The 21,965-nt window shown below is 31.8% G+C and overlaps 1 protein-coding gene across 1 annotated transcript; it reads left to right on the plus strand.

Moving 5' to 3' along the window:
* The first annotated feature begins 2,058 nt into the window (after positions 1-2,058).
* On the plus strand, positions 2,059-21,718 carry LOC139492151 (uncharacterized). The gene is made up of 20 exons (XM_071280292.1): positions 2,059-2,083; positions 5,028-5,147; positions 5,525-5,560; positions 6,094-6,234; positions 6,698-6,823; positions 7,742-7,792; positions 9,003-9,161; positions 9,902-10,048; positions 11,116-11,256; positions 12,062-12,109; positions 13,131-13,283; positions 14,941-14,982; positions 15,139-15,291; positions 16,041-16,121; positions 16,566-16,823; positions 17,738-18,001; positions 19,103-19,372; positions 19,810-19,944; positions 20,991-21,012; positions 21,527-21,718. Exons 1-20 carry the CDS (start codon positions 2,059-2,061, stop codon positions 21,561-21,563), a joined length of 2,409 nt encoding a protein of 802 aa, XP_071136393.1. The 3' UTR covers positions 21,564-21,718.
* The last annotated feature ends 247 nt before the right edge of the window (positions 21,719-21,965 follow it).

The following is a 21,965-nucleotide window of genomic DNA, read 5'->3' on the forward strand; positions in this document are numbered from 1 at the left end:
GATTACTGTAAATAAAGAATTTGAACAAAACCGATGACATATGCATATATGGGTCATTTTCAAAAAATGTCGAATTTTCAGTACACCCATGCTAAATTTTTTATTTCTAATGGAAATTTCAGTTGTAATGGTTTAAATGAAAGCTTGTCGGATTTGTGATTCAGAACATTAATAATAAACACACCTTACATCTATTTTGATCAGATTAAACTGCATTTAAGACCGATTTTAGGGGTATTTGTCTGCGTACATTGTCAGAAAAACACATTTCAAATGATTTTTTTGCAATTTTCTGATCGCCTTGATATCTGCAAAAGGGACTTTTTAAGAACGTTAAATATTACACTAACGAAAAATCGTAGCTTCTTTATCATTGTATGTAACATATTATCTACAAACTAAATTGAATCAGCGTACAGGAGGTTCATGTCTTTCCTGTTACCGCTACTTAAATCAGCCATTAAATTATTCTCCCTATGAATATTGAATCAGTCAGTGTTGATCTCAAAAGTGCAAAGTAATCTTTACATTTAAAACGCCTCTTTTCTTGAACGGCATTGTAGAGAAAAGAAATTTCAAGACATTAAGTCAAAAAAATAGAGCGTACTTTTTTTCATGTCTATGCTGTTACCACCAATTTTGATTAGTTACACCAACATTATACTTGTAAAAAGTGCAATTACGTGCTGGAAACCAAATTCACAATAGAAAAACATAATCACTTCACCAAAGGGAGTAGTTATTTCACAACAGCAATCAAAAACGAAGAAATTTGTCTATCCTGTTACTATGGTTGCTATGGTTACAGTAACAGGATAGACAATTGTAGACAAAAACGTCGTTAATTTCTTTATCTTAACATATAGCTGCAAAACGAATGAAATATTTCGTTGTTTGAACTCATCTTAAGGTTATAACGTCTTAATCTTCCCAATTAAGCATTCGCAGGTGCAATATTGATATCGGTAACAGGATAGACAAAAAGGTAACAGGATAGACTTTTGTATAGTGATATATCAGAAACGTACGTTCCTGTTACCAATGAAATAAAGAGAAAAGTAAACTAATTTATGAAAGATTTACCTGATGTTGGGTTTATTTGAAAGGGTGAAAAAATGCCGAACAATATAAATTGCTATCTTAGACTTGCATTACTTGTGGTAATTTTTACAACCTTTGAAAACCAATTTTTAGAGGCATTTTTCAGTACAACCTGGAAAATTGGCAAATAATCTATTATATTACAGACTGAATATATATATAAGTTTATTCTCTTGAAAACCATCTAATAGACTACGTAAAACAAGCTTAACATTTGATCTAAACCTTTTCTTAATAACCCAAAATATCTTTTGAAAATGGTAACAGGATAGACAAAATAATGTACCACCGATCAAAAAATGTTTCAAGATATTCTTGTATGACATCATTAAGATTGCATCTTTTAATATGTTGTTCTTAAAGTACTGTTTGTTTTGATTTGCTTATGTAGAGGGTTGTTTGAATAAGTAACTTTTAATAATTTTTTCAATTTCAAAATTCGACATTTTTTGAAAATGACCCATATATGCTTCTTCAAAATGGAAAAAACAATCAAACAACTCATGTATACTGTTCCTATCAGTAATTATCATCTTTTATTTAAATATTTGACATTAGTTATTCTACAAATATAGTTTAACCATACACTGAAAGGAACTAAAGGGAATTAATTGTCATAAGGGCATTCCATAAACAATTAAAAATAGTCCCATCTCAAAACTAATACAAACCATACATACGATCGCATCTTCCATTTTAAGAAATTCGAAAAACAAGAAGATTAATTATTGTAGTTATTAAAGAAAAAAAAAGAAAAATTAAAACCTATTGACAGGTACTATTTCAATGATATATCATTTTTGAAAATTACGGAGACCAGTCAGAGCCATTAATCACAACATTATCAAGCCAGTACGAGTTTGTCAGCAAGGAGTTAAAACTTAAAGGGGGATACCCTCGAATATCACAAAATCGAAATGACCTGTTGCCGGCTGGCCAAACTAAGAGATTCTCAACATGGACCATTATACCAGAGAGAGAGGTAGACATAGCCTTTAAAATGGCCTATAGCACTTATGCCCTTGACCCGTACGATTTTGTCAGCAAGAGATTAAAAGGGGGAGGTGGTACCTCTGTTTACAACGAAGTCGAAATGAACTGTTGCCGGCTGCCCAAACTAAGAGATTCTCAACGTGGACCATAATACCAGAGAGAGAGGTGGACATAACCTTTAAAATGGCCTATAGCACTTATACCCTAGACCCCTTCGAGTTTGTCAGCAGAGGGTTAAAAGAGGGATATGGTATCCTGGTTTACAACGAAGTCGAACTGAACTATTGCCGGTTGGCCAAACTAAGAGATTCTCCACATCAACCATTAAACCAGAGGTAGAGGTGTGTATTGCCTCTAAAATGGCCCATAGCACTTATCCCCTAGACCCGTACGAGTTAGTCAGGAAAGGGTAAGGTGGGTACCTTGGTATATCACAAATTCGAAATGAACTATTGCTGGCTGGCCAAACTAAGAGATTCTCCACGTGGGCCATGATACCAGAGGTAGAGGTACTCATTGCCTTTGAAATGGTCCATAGCACTTGTAATGTCTCGTTAAATTTCTATATATTTTTTTAATTTGTTATTGCTTAGTTTACATTATTTCTCTTATCACAGAATGTAATAGACCATAACTTTGTTTTATATTTATGGAAGCATTAACATTGTTTTTATTACATTTACAATGTTGTTTAAAGACGCAGAAGACCCAAAGTTGATTAAGTAAACGCGGACCTCGAAGAAGACACCCATCGACATGCCTGTTTGAAGCAATATCAAATATAAATGGGAACGTTATTTAATCATAATGATCGTTCATAGATTCTAACAACACTTCTTCGAACGCAAGTCATCTCATGAATATTATTGACGGCTCATGAATATTATTGAAGGCTGGCCTCATGAATATTAACGCCGGCTGCTATCGACAACTAGCTTCACACTAGTGTTTATGCTAAATAAACGTGAGTTGCATTTTTGAAATGTTGGAGAACAGTTAATAAACTGAAAAAATAAAAACAGCATTTACAGCGATTTCGAAGTTTAACACATGTTTCCATCCAAGAGGCATAATGAGAGGTGTTCGAAGGGTTTACATGGTTTATTCACGATTATCTTCGATAATGCATTACACCACGAACGCACTGTTGTTTTCTTTATTCACGCATTTACCATGTTAATCTTATGTACATGTCAGTGTATATATATCATTGTAATTTTATAATTGTATATCAAACAGAGATTAGGGGGATCTTTGTTTGTTTTGTTTATCTGATATAACTTTAAATCAATCAGAAAATATTGTGTATACAAAGTATGTGTAGAAGTATTTTTGTAGGTGGACTTTTATTTATGGTAAGATAAACATTCCGTCACACATCTTTTTGCTATTCTCGAAAAATAAGTATAATTGGTCAGATTTGGAAGGAGAAAGGGGTATTTTCCTTATCCTACAAAACCAATCAATTTCACAATATCACGTCTTCATCTTTGCACTCTAAATGTCTGAAAGCATCATGTTATTAATCATTATGTTGTACTAATCATCTTTATACGAACTATATTTTCATGTATGGACCTTTTATAGCCGACTATAGAGACAGTATGGGCATTTCATATTGTTGAAGGCTGTACACACAGTTGACTATAATTGTCAACATCAACTTGCCACATCTCCTTATTACTATATAGGACATTATCAAATTAAAGTAAATAAATGCTTTGGGTTTTTGTGTCAGCTACAAGTCCATTAATTTTCGTTCTATAGCTTCCAATTATTAACAACACAAAAAGTGCATGTCAAAGTTGCTTTGTTTTATCATTTTTTCTTATTATATATTCTGTATTTACTGTTAAACTCTCTAATAATTTCAAATTGATCTCAGAATTGATGGCTATTTGTTTCAAAGGTCATCGGAAAGGAGATAATCCGAAAGGGTAATAGGTATATGTGATGTGATACACATGTACTCCTGTAGTATCGTTTGTTGTCTAAATAATTATGAAATTTGCATTTAATTTTATCATTGTCATATTCCCAAATATAACTTTTACACTGATTGTGACTTTGCTATTGCGGAGTTTTGCGGTGTTTAGTACATCCAATACTCATGTATTTTTTTATGTTTCCGTTATGGTTTCGTTTGGATGATCTGTTATGTCGTATCATTTGTAGTCTTAATAATTATAAAATTGCCTTCCCTGCCATCATTGTCATGTAAACTGTTTGGACAAATTCGATTATTGTGAAATATTGTATGAAATTCAAAATTGCATGCAAGTTACGAAAGCGCGTGACTGTTTTGATATTCTTTTGTTTTTGTCATTGATAGAATATGATTGTTGTTTTGCGGTTTGCATATTGTGCCGAATATCATATTATTTGTTTGTGCATTTCTTTGTTATGAATGTTCTTGCGTGTGTCTGTGCTGTATTTCTTACATGCACGTAGATTTTTAACGATATTCTGTAATATTGTTATTAAGCGGGTATTTTGGCCCTGAAATCAAGATAAATCCACCATTTTTTCTAAAAGTGTCCTGCACCAAGACAGAAATATGGCAGTTGTTATGAAATGGTCGTTTCTATGTGTTTTGGTGTTTGTTTTTGTTGCACTTCAGTGTTCCTGTTCATTTATTTTCCTCTTATAGTGCTGTAACATGTATTCCCTCGGTGTTGGGTTTTTGACCTGGATTTATTTTATCTCAATCGATAATATGACTTTTGAACACCGGTATACTACTATTGCCATTATATACATTTGTTTTTATGATTTAATAATTTCTATTTTTTTCAGTACGCCTATACACAAGGTAGGAAGTCTAAGTTTTGTTATATAAAATAATCTTTAGCATATGAATGTCATGAGAATAACTCATCTGTTTGTGGATAATAATGAGTCATTTAATTTAACTTACTAATATAATATTATAGACTCAGCTAGAATGTATGAAAAAAGAAGATATAGACGTGAAGTAAATATGAATGATTCAAAATTAACAGACAAACCAAATGTTTTCCCAAGTAAAGAGAATTTTTTACAAGAGCGATGTCGTATGTAGACGAAACGCGCGTCTGGCGTACAAAATTATAATCCTGGTACTTTTGATAACTATTTACACCACTGCGTCGATGCTACTTTATAAATGTTTTGATATGAGCGTCATTGATGAGTCTGATATAGTCGAAACGCTCTTCTGGCATACTAAATTATAATCCTAGTACCTTAGATAACTATTGAACACTTAAAAAATCTAGAATTAATAATTAAAGAAGCACACTGTCAGACATAAACATAGACGCCACTTTCGATTAACATGACAGACAGTTATTCAAAGTTACACCGAGGTTGGGAATATGTGATCATAACACCATATGGTTCTTGTTTCACATTGATTGAACACCTTTAAATTTTATCTTTATTTTTACAGTTACAGATTGTAAATCAACTATACCTCCTAAATCCAGTAAGTAGTCAAAGATGGTTGATGTTTTATCTATTTGTCAATATTCTCGCGCCGTGGCTAAAGTAATATAAGTTAATATATTTTTATTAAAAAAAAACAGTAATGTTTGCATTTTTTTTGACATATGAAAGATTTTTAGTACATTTTTTCCGTATATATATGTACATATATTTAGAAATATTTGATATACTTAATATAGTTCTCTGATGTATTTTCATTTCCACTGATATAGTGCTTCAACTAACGACATGTGATAATATCTGAACCCATTGGTGATTGTGATATTCATTTTATCCAAATGTTTTGATTTTCGTATTTCTCACATTAATTATAGAGATGCAACTATGTCCAATCATATATTATCGTTAAAAATTTTGTTACTGATTTTTTTTGCAATTGAATGCTATATACATTCAAATAAACACATACTTGTACTTTCGAATTTGACAAACTATTTACCGAAATGAAAAAAGATATATAACTGACTGAAACACTGTTACAAGATTTATATGTGAGCTCATTTCCCAATACAGATATAAAGCTTGGTGGTCTATGTACGGAACTAAATGATCACTGCTCAGATACTGATGCTAAATGTGTTGACGATGGCGGAGGATTCTTTACATGCCGGTGTAAGCCCGACTTTCGTCAAATAAATGGAACATGTATTCATCGTAAGTGTTTTATTAAGATAGAATGTGTTGATAAGCACCACACCCCACTAGTTATAAACAGAAAAACTCGCAAACACAAAAAAAAGAATAAAAAACAAAATGAGGAAACATATATACTAGCAATAAAAAGAAAAGAAAAAACAACAAAAGAAATCACACTATCAAATATACACGCTAAATGTAGACTATTAAAGAGTAAAGTAAAAAATCACATTATCAGATAAGAACAGCGCGTGTTCCAAAGGAGATCACAGAAAATAATGTCAGAAATAGATAGGCAACATTCACACTATTACAAATATATTGAAATTTTCTGGTTAAAATATGCGTGTTCATCAACAATAAGTAAGTAGTAAATGATAAGATTTCAAATTCGCGATGATGGTTACTCAGCATAATGCATCTTTGTATCTTTAAACAAAGGTCAAACGTACAATATACAATTATCTGTTATATGTTTCAGTGATTCCTATTGGTGGTCTGTGTATGGGATTTAAGTATCTGTGTGAAGATATAAATGCACACTGTATTGCCGATGGTGGAGGTGTTTTCACGTGTCAATGCAAAGAAACGTTCCAGCCCTCCAATGGTAACTGTTTTCACAGAAGATTATATCTTGTATAGAATATAAGAACCAGAACAACAGACACATTATACCCTTATTGTTTTTAAACCTATAGAATGTATATGTACTTTAGAGTAACAAAAGTACCGAATGCCAAGGGAAATTAAAAGGACCAAGTCCATAAAAACTGACAAACCCATACGCTATCAATCAACACAACACAAGTGAAAATAAACTGCTATATTTCTGACATGAATAATACCTTATAATATCACATCTTCTTTTTCTATTTAGATTATTCATAGTTTATTCTGCTTTTCTGCATTTCTCATTACCTATGGTAGCATGCAACTGCCCCTTTTTAGCGTTTTTTTGTAGATATCTAGATATATTGTGATTGACTTGAAGCATATGTAATGATTTTATAGTTTTCCACTACAATATGAATCCTTTAGACTTTACTTGAGAAATTTCAAAACTCTCCCGAATGTGACCTATCGAATTAGAATTATTACTGGGATTGTACTTGTTAACATGGACATAACGACTTGAGTGTATGTGGAGCAGGGTCTGCTTTCCCTTGGAAAGCACTTGAGATTAAACCCAGTGTTTGTTGTGGTTCGCGTTGCTCAGACTGTATTTTTCTATTTTGAGTATTGTGTACAATTGTTTGTCAGGTTTTTTTTGTTTTTTTTTAGCCATTTCGTTGTCAGTTAAATTTCGATTAATGAGTTTGAATGTTCCTTTGGTATCTTTCGCCTCACACTTTCAAATATGCAATATAATTTGCATGCAGACTGTTATGCATGGATCCAAATCCAACAAAGATTTTATTCGGAATTGCTTACAGATTGGTTTCATACATAACAATGGTAAAACGACGCTAGAGAAAGTTAGAATTGGTTTAACTTATCTTTTAAGTTTTTCTTTTATTATTTCCAGATCCAGCAATATGTACAAGTTCTCAATCAAAACTGCGGCACAATTCAACACGTAAGTTTCACTCAATATGACAGTAATACATAAACATGCAAATTGACGTCCGTTGTATCGGAAGAGTTACTATCTTACATGATGAAATGAAATTATTTGTATTGCTTGTTAGTCATGTTAGTAGTTTCCATTACTTTCCACCTATTATGATATACCTGAGGATTTTATTTCCAAGCTCTTCTCATCTTGATATTTTATTGTAATTGCTTCCATTAAAACAAGAGTACCTTGTTGACATTGTCTTTAAAGATTTTAAGACAATGTCATGTCTAGTTTGATTTTGCAAACTTTTACCGTATTTAAAGATATAGAGGTGAAATTCGATCTAAACAAGACACTTTTACCATTAAAGTTAGGCTACGGAGAGTTAAATGTAATCGTAATTGTATTTCAGAAAATGTATTTTACAATTGGTTAATTAATGGTGCCTGCTAAAGCCAACCACTATAAAATATGTTTTATTTATTTGTGAAATTAACGATATGAGCAAATTTTGTGCTGCACATTTTCAGCCAGTTGAAAATCTTATTATGTTCTGTAGAATAAACAATCAAACAAATTTTGCGAATGATCACTAGCTTCTTTTTTAAAAGGATTAGGTTCAGTAAGACCCCTTTTTGGCCCCAAAATATAGCAGTTTTACAAAATTGTGAAAATGTAATCTTTTAGCTATTTACTGGAAAGTAGAATGCTTCTGTAACATAAATATGATCTGTTTTTGATAATACATTGCACATGTATCGGGTACTAGCATTATAAAGTCATGCTAAATTACAGAAATCTTTACAATGTAGCATTTCAGTTAATTTTAGACGGTTTCCGTCTTAAATGAAAGTGGCCGCATTCGTGTTCATTCATAATATTGAAATGTAAGTTGTATTTGATGATAATACATAACATATATAAAGGTTGAGGATGAACACAGATGCGGCCACTTTCGTTTTTGACAGAAACCATCCCAAAAGTGACGTTTTTTGGCATATTTGATAGATTTTTCATATTTAAGCTTGAATCGGAGCGTTTTTAATGACTAAATCAGTTAAAATCTTTCACATAAATTTATTGAATCGATTGAAATAGACACTTAAGTGTTTAAAAAGTGTCCAAAATCTTTCGTTAGATGAACCTGAAATTTGAGGCCAAAATCGGCCCTTACCGGACCTACTCCTTTAAATTTCACATTTCAATATCCACTTGTTTCCTGATCCAGATATACCACTCTATGGTGAATGTTCTCATTCAAATGACACCTGTGCCGATAGTGATGCTGTATGTATAAATGAAGATGACGATCCTCATGGCGGTGAACACAATTATATGTGTCAGTGTAAATACGACTTTATAGAAATAAAAGGAACTTGTGTTAAATGTAAGATTTATTGCAATATCATGTTTTCTAGATCCGCTGGAAAGTAGAAAACACATAATAAAAAAGACTTTAAACATATAACCATCATTCCCCAAAACCCCGAATTACGATAGACAAACAAAAAAGAATAACTGAGATAAAAACTCTCATAACTAACAAAATATATAAAAACAAACCAAACATTAAGTGGACTATAAAAATATCATGACACTATGAAAACAACCAAACAGATTTTTTTACGTATATCACATGAAACTGAATAACATTAACATACCAGCAAAATAAAATTGAGAACGGAAATGTTGAATGTGTTAAAGAGACAACAACCCGACCATAGAGCAAACAACAGCAGAAGACCACCAATGGGTCTTCAATGTAGCGAGAAACTTCACACCCGGAGGAGTCCTTCAGCTGGCCCCTACAAATATATGTAGAAAGGTTATTTATTACATTCTAAGATATAGGTGTTGTGTTTCGATTGTGGAGACTTATATTTGTATAAAATATGAGAAATGAAAAGTATAATTCAATGCATAGAACTGTCGCATGACTAATTTGAAAAGCTTCTTCGGGATCGTCAGGAATATGACAGTTCTTGTCCATTCGTTTTTGATGCGTTTCAGTTCAGTATTTTTGTGATCTTACTTTTTATTTCACCATGCTTCCATATATGTTATCTATTTCAGTTATTCCTATTGATGGTCTGTGTTTAGGATTTGAGAATCTGATTTGTATTTCAGTGATCCCTATTGATGGTTTGTGTTTAGGATTTGAGAATCTCGGGCTCTGTGCCGATAGTAATGCCCATTGTACAGATGATGGTGGAGGGAGTTTGACATGTCAGTGTAGAAAACCATTTGTACCTGCCAATGGTAAATGTAAACAAAGTAAGATAATGTTCTGAACAAAACCTCTTTTTCTATTGAATATATATCATTAAAACAACCGTTTGTAGTTTATTTTACAATTCGTATTATACCAGCATTTGAACAACTCTTCTGACCATTGTTTTCTTCTCCAAACATCTATATATTGTGTAACCGGCTGACAATAACTTGAATCATGTGATGAGCATTATAAGTTTCTTATTCTCATGAACTTTTATCCGGGTAACATAATTTTCAGACTGTTTCATAGCAAAGTGACTAAACTTATCTAGAGTCCTATTTTAAAGAGTTGATAAGATTTTTTTCAAGCATCATTGCTCCGTCCACGTTGGTCAGGACATCGCACATAACAATTGTTTTAATTGATCCTTAATAGAAGTAACAATGATTTTGGTTGCTGTCAGGGTTCGATTTATATCTTTCCGGAATGAAAATGGAAAATGAGTCATTAAATTGAGAAAGGAAATGGGGAATGAATCAAAGCGACAACAACCCGACCATAGAGCAGACAGCAGCAGAAGTCCACCAATGAGTCTTCAACGTAGCGAGAAACTCCCGCACCCGGAGGCGTCCCTCAGCTGGCCACTTAAAAATGTATACTAGTTCAGTGATAATGGAAGTCATACTAAACTAAAAATTATACACAAGAAACTAAAATTAAAAATCACAAGACTAACAAAGGCCAGTGTAGTGTAGAACGACTCACGTGTGTCTTTTTTTTCTTCAGTTTGGTTTCGAGCTTCAATTCAGCATTCCACAACTTTTTAAGTGTTTTTCACAGTAATTGCTTTCAACTTTTTGTTTACCGAATACTTATATATTCGTACATATATTGATGATTGATGAAAGTTTCGTCTTTTTTGTCTGAGAAACAATAAATCAGAGCTTCCTGGAATCAGTATCACGCTGCTTTTAAATGTTTGTTACATCGTATGAGGCGTTGTCACACTCACGACTTTCTATATTCCGAAAATATATTCTTACACATACTGAACATCTATAAAATTAATGATTGCAGTATCTCATTGAAAAGCAAAATAACGGTACATATCTATACGATATTTCAGTTATTCCTGTTGGTGATCGTTGTATAGGATTAGAGCCTCTCTGTGCCGATAGTAACGCCCATTGTGTGTATGATGGCGGAGCGGGGTTGAAGTGTAAGTGTAGAGATCCATTTACACCTGCGAATGGTACTTGTATTCAAGGTAAGACAGTTGTCTGTAAAGAGAATAAGTTAATCGGAACAATTAAAAGAGGTCATTCAAGTGAGAGGTTTAGCTAGTTAGTTACTTGTTCGCCGATTTTTGTTTTTCTCCTATGATGCAGACTTCGTATAGGGCTTCTCTCGGCTAGCATTATCTTTAAAATTTAATATTTAAACAAACCCGATTTATGGCTCCTTCATATGCATTTTATTACAAACGATAACGTTCTGATAGTATTGATAAAAAAGTAAACAAAATAGATTTCGACTATAAGTAAAAAATGTTATTCTCTGTCGAATTAATCGATAAGTTAACTTGTTTTTTTTCTCTTCTTTACTTACTCAGCATAATTAAGATGACAAAGCACTCCTGTATCATAAAATATTAGTGATACGTCATTTTTGTAATTTTTAGGTGCATAAACATACAAATAATCGTTCGAAATTCTAAGGTTTTTCTACCCAGGCAAAGATAGCCGTAGTCTTATTGTGCACTTTGTAAAATATTTTGTTATGACAGCTCTATAACTTCGATATTGATCTGGCTGCCATTCCTATTATAGGATTGTTCTTTAGTAGAAGAAACACCTGTCTTGCACGTAATATATAAAAACTCCTTCGAACTTACACGTATACTAGTAATATGATACATGTATTAACTGAAAATGCTTAAATTAAATTTAGAAATGTTTACTGTTAAAAAGTGCATTACTTCAAAATAGAGTAGTATTCTTTTCACTTCCTATCATCTAAATCAGTTTCAAATATCAAAAGTTAAATCGAAGTTGTATTTATTCTACTTTCAGTCGTCAGCACAACGACAATGAAGACGACACAACCAACAACAATAACATGTACGTATGTTAGTATTCATGTGATGTACGATGGTCAAAATTCAATAGCTTATACTGAAAATCCAAGATATGTAAGAATAACAATAGAACCGAACCTATTATGTCTGTTTGTTAAATCACACAACGGAATTGTATGCGACTGTCGTACAAGTGAGAGGTTTAGCTAGCTATAAAACCAGGTTTAATCCACCAGTTTCCGCATAAGAAAATGCCAGACTAAATCAGGAGTATGATAATGTTATCCATTCATTTGATATGTATAGATTTTTGACATTTGGTTTTCAACTTTCCGAGTTTTTTGTTAGTCTTATGCTGGTTTGTGCTTTGTTATAAGATGAATGAATCACTAATGAGTGGTACAAGATATGTATGAATGAATCACTAATGAGTGGCACACGATATGTATGAATGAATCACTAATGAGTGGCACACGATATGTATGAATGAATCACTAATGAGTGGCACACGATATGTATGAATGAATCACTAATGAGTGGCACACGATTTGTATGAATGAATCACAAATGAGTGGCACACGATATGTTAAAGGAATATTCAAACTTATAGACCGAAAACAAACTAACAATAGCAAAAACGGAAAACAACGAAAAAACAAGCAGCAATACACAAAATACAGGATAGAAAAAATGACTGAACTTCTCAAACCAAACTAACAACATGAGGTGATTTACTAATGGTACCCATCGTGTTACTCATATAAGTACTAACTCGGTGATAAGTCTGATTCTGAAGGTCACATTGAGTTTCGAGGTGAAGAGGACGGGATTGAGATAATGGCAAATGAAACATATCCGTCGTCAATCAACTCGAGTGTAAAATTTTCTGAGGAATGATTACAACTTCTCAACTTCAAACTCTTGGATCAATAGAATAAATCAAACTGGTTCAATATATTATATCAAATTGGTTGAATAGATTATTTCAAATTGGTTCAATGGATTATTTCAAATTGGATTAATAGATTTAATCAAACATATGCTCTTTTATTTTTTTGATCCAGTAATTCTATTGGGCGAATTTTGTTACCCGGGATGGTCATCTGGAGTGTGTTCCGATCCGAATTCTCGTTGCTTAGGATCAGGAGAGGAAGTGTATTTCTGCTCATGTATTTCTGGATACCATGGCGTAAATGGAACTTGTGTTTTAAATCAAGGTATTTCATTTGGCAATATATTGCATGTAAATGATTATTAAAGAATGATAGCATTGTCATTGTGACTTATCGTACTGCAAACTTCCATTGAAATCAAAAGAGCAGGTTTTAAATCTAATTTTTTTAGTAAAGGATTTTTGCGAAATTTGTTCTTGTTTAAAATATTTCCAAAACATGATGTCATGTTAATGTTGCTAGTTTGTTTTCCTTGCTAAGTATTAGTTGTTAGTTTAATAAAAACAAATAAAGAATACGTATCCGTCAATGACAGAAAATCAGTTCTTGTTTATATTTACTCGAGTATACAAAGTATTCACCTGACTTCTTATCTTCTAAATAAGTTAAGTTTTCGTCTGACTTCTCATATTCAAAATAAGTTTAGTTTTAGTCTGATTTCGTATCTTCTAAATAAGTTTAGTATTCGTCTGACTTTTATCTTTTAATTAAGTTTAGTATTCGTCTGACTTTTATCTTCTAAATAAGTTTAGTTTTCGTCTGACTTTTGTCTTTTAATTAAGTTTAGTATTCATCTGACTGCTTATCTTCTAAATAAGTTTAGTTTTCGTCTGACTTTTATGTTCTAAATAAGTTTAGTATTCGTCTGACTTCTTATCTTTTAATTAAGTTTAGTATTCGTCTGACTTTTATCTTCTAAATAAGTTTAGTATTCGTCTGACTTTTATCTTCTAAATAAGTTTAGTTTTCGTCTGACTTTTTTCTTCTAAATAAGTTTAGTATTCGTCTGACTTCTTATCTTTTAATTAAGTTTAGTATTCGTCTGACTTTTATCTGCTAAATAAGTTTAGTATTCGTCTGACTTTTATCTGCTAAATAAGTTTAGTATTCGTCTGACTTAAATCTGCTAAATAAGTTTAGTATTCGTCTGACTTTTATCTGCTAAATAAGTTTAGTTTTCGTCTGACTTTTATCTTCTAAATAAGTTTAGTATTCGTCTGACTTAAATCTGCTAAATAAGTTTAGTATTCGTCTGACTTTTATCTGCTAAATAAGTTTAGTATTCGTCTGACTTCTTATCTTCTTAATAAGTTTAGTATTCGTCTGACTTCTTATCTTCTTAATAAGTTTAGTATTCGTCTGACTTTTATCTTTTAATTAAGTTTAGTATTCGTCTGACTTTTATCTTCTAAATAAGTTTAGTATTCGTCTGACTTTTATCTGCTAAATAAGTTTAGTTTTCGTCTGATTTTTATCCTCTAAATAAGTTTAGTATTCGTCTGACTTTTATCTTCTAAATAAGTTTAGTTTTCGTCTGACTTCTATCTTTTAATTAAGTTTAGTATTCGTTTGACTTTTATCTTCTAAATAAGTTTAGTTTTTCGTCTGACTTTTATCTTTTAATTAAGTTTAGTATTCGTCTGACTTCTTATCTGCTAAATAAGTTTAGTTTTCGTCTGACTTTTATCTTCTAAATAAGCTTAGTATTCGTCTGACTTCTTATCTTCTAAATAAGTTTAGTAATCGTCTGACTCTTATCTTCTAAATAAGTTTAGTATTCGTCTGACTTTTATCTTTTAATTAAGTTTAGTATTCGTCTGACTTTATCTTCTTAATAAGTTTAGTATTCGTCTAACTTTTATCTTCTAAATACGTTTCAATTGTCAATAGATAAACCCATATTGATTTATTCTTCTTTCAGACGTTACGACAATGAAAACGCCACTATCAACAACAGTAACATGTACGTATTTTGGTTTCCAGATCAAGCAAGATGCAAAATAGAGTTATACAAACAATACCTGAAAAAACTCATTTTCAACATTTAATTGTCAATCTAAATACAGATAGTTACTACAATGAATGAAAAATAAAATGTTCTTTTTGATGTTTGTTCCAGTAATTCCATTGGACGGATTTTGTTACCCGGATTTGTCAACTGGAAATTGTTCTGATGCGCATTCCCGCTGCGTGGATGGAGGAGAGGAAATATTCATCTGTTCATGTTTATCGGGATATCATGACATAAATGGAACTTGTGTTGTAGTTCAAGGTACTCAATTTGACTTATAATCGATAAGTCAGGTATAGCAAAACTATCAGATCTATTTAAAAGTAAAATCACAAAAATAATGAACTCCAAGGAAAATTCAAAACGAAAAGTCCCTAATCATATGGCAAAATCCAAAGCGCAAACACTTCAAATGAATGTATAACAACTGTCATATTCCCGACTTGGGACAGACATTTTCTTATGTAGAAAATGGTGGATTGAACCTGGTTTTATAGCTATCTAAACCTCTCACTTGTATGGAAGTTGCATCGTATTCCATTATATAAACAACGATGCTTGAACAAAATAAAAATACACAATATATAAAATGTTAAAAATAGGGGTACAGCAGTCAACATAGTGTTATAGTCTTAATCACTATAATGTACTGCTTGTTAATATTTAAAAAAAATAAAATTAGAATGACATGAAAATTAAAAATGGCGTGGAAATTTGCTTTAAACATTACTTAAGTATGACGTCCGTTTGTGTTTGCAAATACCGTTGATTTCGAAAGACTCGTCGTCGGTTTTTTGCCTGTTATTCCTCGTGTGTATATACTTTTGGGCCTTATTTTATTGTAAGGAAACAAAAAACATGTTCTGTTGTGATGGTCTGAATTTCGTGCATCAGTTAAGTGCATGGTTCGTGATTAAAATGAAACACTGTAGCACTGAATAATATGTTTATTTAGATTTGTAGAAATAAGGTTAAATTATGATAATATAAAGCTTTTATTTCAAATGTAGGTTCTACAGTGAACCATGTTACAACATCGTCCAAAACAATTATCCATATGAAGACGACGGTGGCTTCTACTGTACCAACAAGTAAATATCATCATAAGTAAATGTTTTATACAAAGCATTGCAATTACACAAATTAAATATATTGGCTCTGATTGTATTCTGTATGATAAAAGCTTTTTAATATGCATTTGAACAATAACAATAGTAAAAAAAGAATTCAGGAATCTTTTGGACAACATTTCGGGCAACTCCAACACAAACTATTACAACGGGTAGACCAATTTACTTTTTACCTTAATTTATTAATATATATATGTTTTAAGAAAGAGATACTATTATTCAAAACACGGCACTATATGAGCCATGCAGTGTTTTGTAAATGTAATCGTAATCGTGTTATGTGTAGTAAGCTTATTCACACGTTACATTCTACTTGTATAATATTTTTTTGAAAATTTAGATGGGCATCTTTCAAAGGCAATTGATGTTCTTTGAATACTGATTATTCACATTTTGTCTTTTTAGCACAAGTTAATCCTCCAAAATTTAGTTTAGACACAGTTCATGCAACTTCATCCATTCAAGGAAGGATTTTGCATCCACAAAATTTTACAAATACTGCTGTCACAATATTAGTTGACGGTAAACCGACATCCAAAATTCACATTTATGGAACTTATTTTTCCATCAACCATCTTTCTCCTGGTATCTGTTATACCGTACAACTTGCTTTGGTAGTCAATTCAGTAAGCAGGAGATCAGAGGTACAAACAAGATGTACATGTAAGTTAATAAACATCGTGAAATTATATAGGATACATTATCAATTTATATTTACTATCATTTGAAAGGTTTTAAACCAATTATGTGGAAAACATGAATATATATATATATTTCCGTTATATGAGGAGCTTAATTTGCAGAAGGGACTTTGCATGATAGCTAAATACATCAACTTTACATGAGGTATTGGAAATGTCAATAACACTTTATTTAATTGGAATCTGCAGAAATATAATGATATTTTTTTTTAAATGATGTAAGGTTTAAGTCTCTGTCACGTCAATCCAAAGCCTACTAAATATAGACATCAATAGAAACATTTGCAGTTGTTCTGATATTAACAGGTCCCAACTTCAAATAATTTGTAAATTAATAGGAAAAAGAAATAAAGATCTGGCATCGACACTAATGCTTATTACTAAAATCCAAAACAATAATCAAAAACCTCATTCAAAAATGACTTATGGTAACCCCCGACAAGTTATAAGACTTCAAACAAATACAATATATTGTGTGTAAAAACAGTTAACGATCGCACCCGTCCCATATTTTAAGCTCATAAATCCATTTAAATGATACAAACACACTCAACCCACTATATTAAAAGAACAAAATCAAATAAAAAATATCCCCCTCACTCTACAAAACAATAAACAATGTGAAAGAACAAAATACAAGGATGAATAACGCATGCGTTGACTGGGAAAGCGTGTTTTGCTATTCATGCATCACTCGCGATCGCCATGCGAAAGACGGAATTGTGTATGAAACTTAACTAAAAACAAAAATGTTACACAGAATATTTGTGACTCTCATTACTAATGGAACTATGAGTTCTTAAAAAATAAATACGGTAAATATAATCATGCTTAACATATAGCATGTTTAAATAGCTTATCTTCTTACTTTTTTAGATCCTGATGCTCCGAATAATGTAAAATTACTACAACAAACTACAGCAAAAATCGCACTCAACATTACAAAAGGATTAGGGAATTTTGACCATTTTATAGTTTACGTGAATGGAAAACAACAGGGCACAACACAAAATTCGACAGGGTCGTTCATATATTACGTTGTAAATGGTTTAGATGCCGGAATGTCTTACACGATGTATGTGGTAGCAGTGGCCAATGGGTTACGTAGTGCAGCATCTAATTCACTGCAAACACATACAAGTAAGTATAATTTATGATTACGTTGTTGAACGTCAAGTGGCAAATATTTCATGCATGCTCAGGACGATTGATTTAATACAGTAACTGCAGACAAAATATAAAATAAATCAAGATTAAAGAAATATCAAACCGTCATGACAGAATTAACAATGTCGTCGACGGCCATTTTTATAAAGGTCATTACTTACAGCTTAAAAAAGGAGAATTTTTTTTTTAAATATTTGAAAGTGAAATAACAAACATACCGAACTCCGAAAAACATTCAAAACGGAAAGTCCCTTCACAGGAGGCAAAATCAGAAGCTAAACACATCAAACGAAAAGGAAGCAACTGTCATGTTCTTGAATTGGTGCTTGCATTTTCTAATGTATAAAATTATGTTTGAAACCCGGTTTTACGGTTAAGGAAATATCTCCCTTGTATGTCAGTCGCAGCAAATTCAATCATATTGACAACAATGTAACGTAGCCTGCGATATAACGGAAACCTCTATTGCTCCAAAAATGTTATTGTTTGGAAACGAAGAATGAAATTATTATGTATATCTTTTGCGGGACAGAATATTCATTTCGCAAAACTTAGACTTTGTCTGAGATATAGGGAATTCATCTTTAAGTTAGAATTTAAACAGTATCTCGTTTAATGTTAATATAAACATACCACATATGAAATTGGCAAATTTTTCGTCATTTGCACTATACTTTCTGTTTATAAGTGTCATAGACTTTCCTGCTTTGATCACTTATGGTGTTACTTACTGTGGTTAATTATTAGGATGTACTTTTTCAGTATCATGATGCCTTGATCGAGTATAATACATGATAATAAAATTGAGAATGGAAATGGGGAATGCGTCAAAGAGACAACAACCCGACCAAATAAAAAACAACAGCAGAGGGTCACCAACAGGTCTTCAATGTAGCGAGAAATTTCCGCACCCGGAGTCGTCCTTCAGCTGGCCCCTAAACAAATATATACTAGTCCAGTGATAATGAACGCCATACTAATTTCCAAATTGTACACAAGAAACTAAAATTAAAATAATACAAGACTAACAAAGGCCAGAGGCTCCTGACTTTTTTTTTTCTGTTTGATATTCAGATCCGGTTCCACCTTCAAAGATAGTGACGATAAGACATGATGACAGTACCATTGATGTCAACATCTTCAAAGGCTCTGGCCATGCCGACTATTACAACGTTTATTTGAATGACAGGAAGGTCAAACAACTCGTAGTATCTACATCCACAATTAATACAGTACTTTGTCATATAGATGGTCTAAGTCCACATACATTGTATAGTATCTATGTTATAGCTGTATCAAACGGGTTTAATAGCACACGTTCACGGGAACTGCATATTCAAACAGGTAAGTGGACATTTAAATGAAGGTCACAGTAACAAACAAAAAAATGATGACTCAATTTGTACTGAAAATCAACGAATATGTCAAATCTTGTTTTTTTCGCAATTTAAACAATCGAGCACAGTCTACAAAAACAAAACGGTTGCAAAACAAGTCTGACTAACCATTGAATTTGTTTTCTTTTGACATAAAAATACATATAAACTGATGCAGAATTATTTTTTCGACGTGTCGACATGCTTAATTAAAAGCAATATGATAGAATGAAAAAAAGGACAGAAATAGCAAATATAGGATCAACTATTGGAACTGTATTCGATAAAACTGCACAATTGATATTCTAATAGACTTGTATAAGTATATTTGCATGGAACAATTTTTTTTTTTTTTAAAGTGGAGTGAAGTTTATTTAGAAAAATATAACTATATTTCTATTCTAGATGTAGCGGCATCAAATTCTCAATTGTCGGCAGGTGTGATTGCTGGTATCTCAGTTGCTTGTATTGTAGGAACATGTTTACTATTAGTAATATCGTGGTTTGTTATCAGACCTAAACTTCTACAAAGACGATCAGGTAAGAAACACATGGACACAAAAACTAACAAAAAATGTTAAGTGGTTGACGTTGTGTCCCTGAGGGTATCATTATCCAAGTAATCAGCAATTCGGTATTGACATGAATATCAATTACTGTAAACCAACTCGTTTATGCGAGCGATTTATTTTCGCGACTTTCGAGAGTAGAAAATAACGCGAATATAAATCGTCGCTATAGTTTAAAGTTGTGATCTTTCCTTATCTGGTTACAGAAAATAAATTTGAATATTACGAAGTGGACTAGTAAGGGTTAAACGCGAAATAAACGTACTGTTTGAAAAAAGTATGAACTATTCGAAATGGTTAGGATTTCTTATCGTAGGCATATTTTCTTAGCCGTATTTGGCACAATCAATTGGAATTTTAGGTCTTTTATGCTCTTCAACTTTATACTTGTATGTCTAATTTCTATTTTGATCTGAGCGTCACTAAAAAGACTTAGATGAAACACTCGTCTGGCTATTAAATTATAAGTCTGGTACCTTTGATAACCATTATGAGGTTGAAATAGTCACTAATTCTCAAGTATTTATACAGTATATTGAGCATTAAATCACACCAAATTGACAATGGTTATGAATAAATCAAACGAATAAAAGATCCACCTTTTAAAAAAACAAGAATGTGTCCATAGTACACGGATGACACATTTGCTATCACTTTCTATGTTCAGTGGACCGTAAAATTAAGATCAAAACTCTAATTTGGCATTGACTTTAGAAAGATCCTTTCATAGAGAACATGTGATCTTTGTTTCATGTTGATTGGAAAACATCTTTATCCAAAAACTACCTTTATCAAATACTAAAGCCTGAAGAAGGCGAGACGGACGGACGAACGAACGATGCACAGAACAGAAAACATAATGCCCATACATGGGGCGTACACATCAATTTAGAATACTCATTAACAGTTCGTACAAGCTTACTTTCTGAATAGATTATTGGAATATTGTAGTTGTCACTTTCGAAGAAGCTTCATATCAATGATATAACATATTGAGTATGCAATTTTAATTTTCAGATCAACAGATCTTACTTGGAAGGTATGAATAAACTGTAGGGATAGATAAGTTCACATAAAGATAAATTATAAATAATTGACTTGACTGTTCTTGAAATAGTGTAACTTCAAGGGAGACTCGCAACCGCAACTAAAAGCTTAAAATAATATCAAAACGTTATTGAGTTACATGAAACCATTATAAGATCTTATCTTTAGCTCTTTTACAAAAATCTTTGCATAGGTCATTTATTGATCCTTAACCTTGTTGAAAACAGAGCATTTGGCAAGCCAAAACTATTACTGTTTAAACTGTAGAACCAATTTAATAACTTGAATTATATAACTCAGTTGTGAAAATCTGAACATGTTTGATTTCTAATAAGTCGTCCAGTGAAATTGAATTTTTATCTTATTTTTTGTTATTATTATTGATAAAAGTAACAAATTTCAAATGATGAATCATTTTTAACAGCTAATCTAAAGGAATACATTCATGTAAAGCCTAGGTGTTTTAATATTCATTTTGTTTATACATTGCATTGTCTTATTCACAGCAACAATTTATTTAACATGAAAGACGATCGATTATGATGGAACAGAACACTATTCGATGCCAAGTTTCTACTATAGATCTGCAATTGAAAAAAAGTGTTGTTGAAATGATAAGATTAACAGGACATGTAGTTTCAATCGTGTTTTACAAGAAACACTACTTTGAACACCTTTGTGATAATGATGATATACTCGATCAGATTCTTGCATTTTGTTATGAATTTGATAAAACATTTGTGTCACAATGTTCTGTGTTATAATTTGCGTTTTACGTTAATAAAATATGGTGACTGCAAAAAAAAAAGAATTGTCAAAAATTTTGATATTGATGATATGACTAAAATAAAAAGCGGATGGAAATGATAAAAAGTTGATAAATACTTTTTGATATAATGTAAGTATGCAACTTCTTCAACTCAACATAATCGGTTAAATATGAAA

This window comes from Mytilus edulis, chromosome 10, assembly GCF_963676685.1.
Source record: "Mytilus edulis chromosome 10, xbMytEdul2.2, whole genome shotgun sequence".
NCBI classification, from domain to species: Eukaryota; Metazoa; Mollusca; class Bivalvia; order Mytilida; family Mytilidae; genus Mytilus; species Mytilus edulis.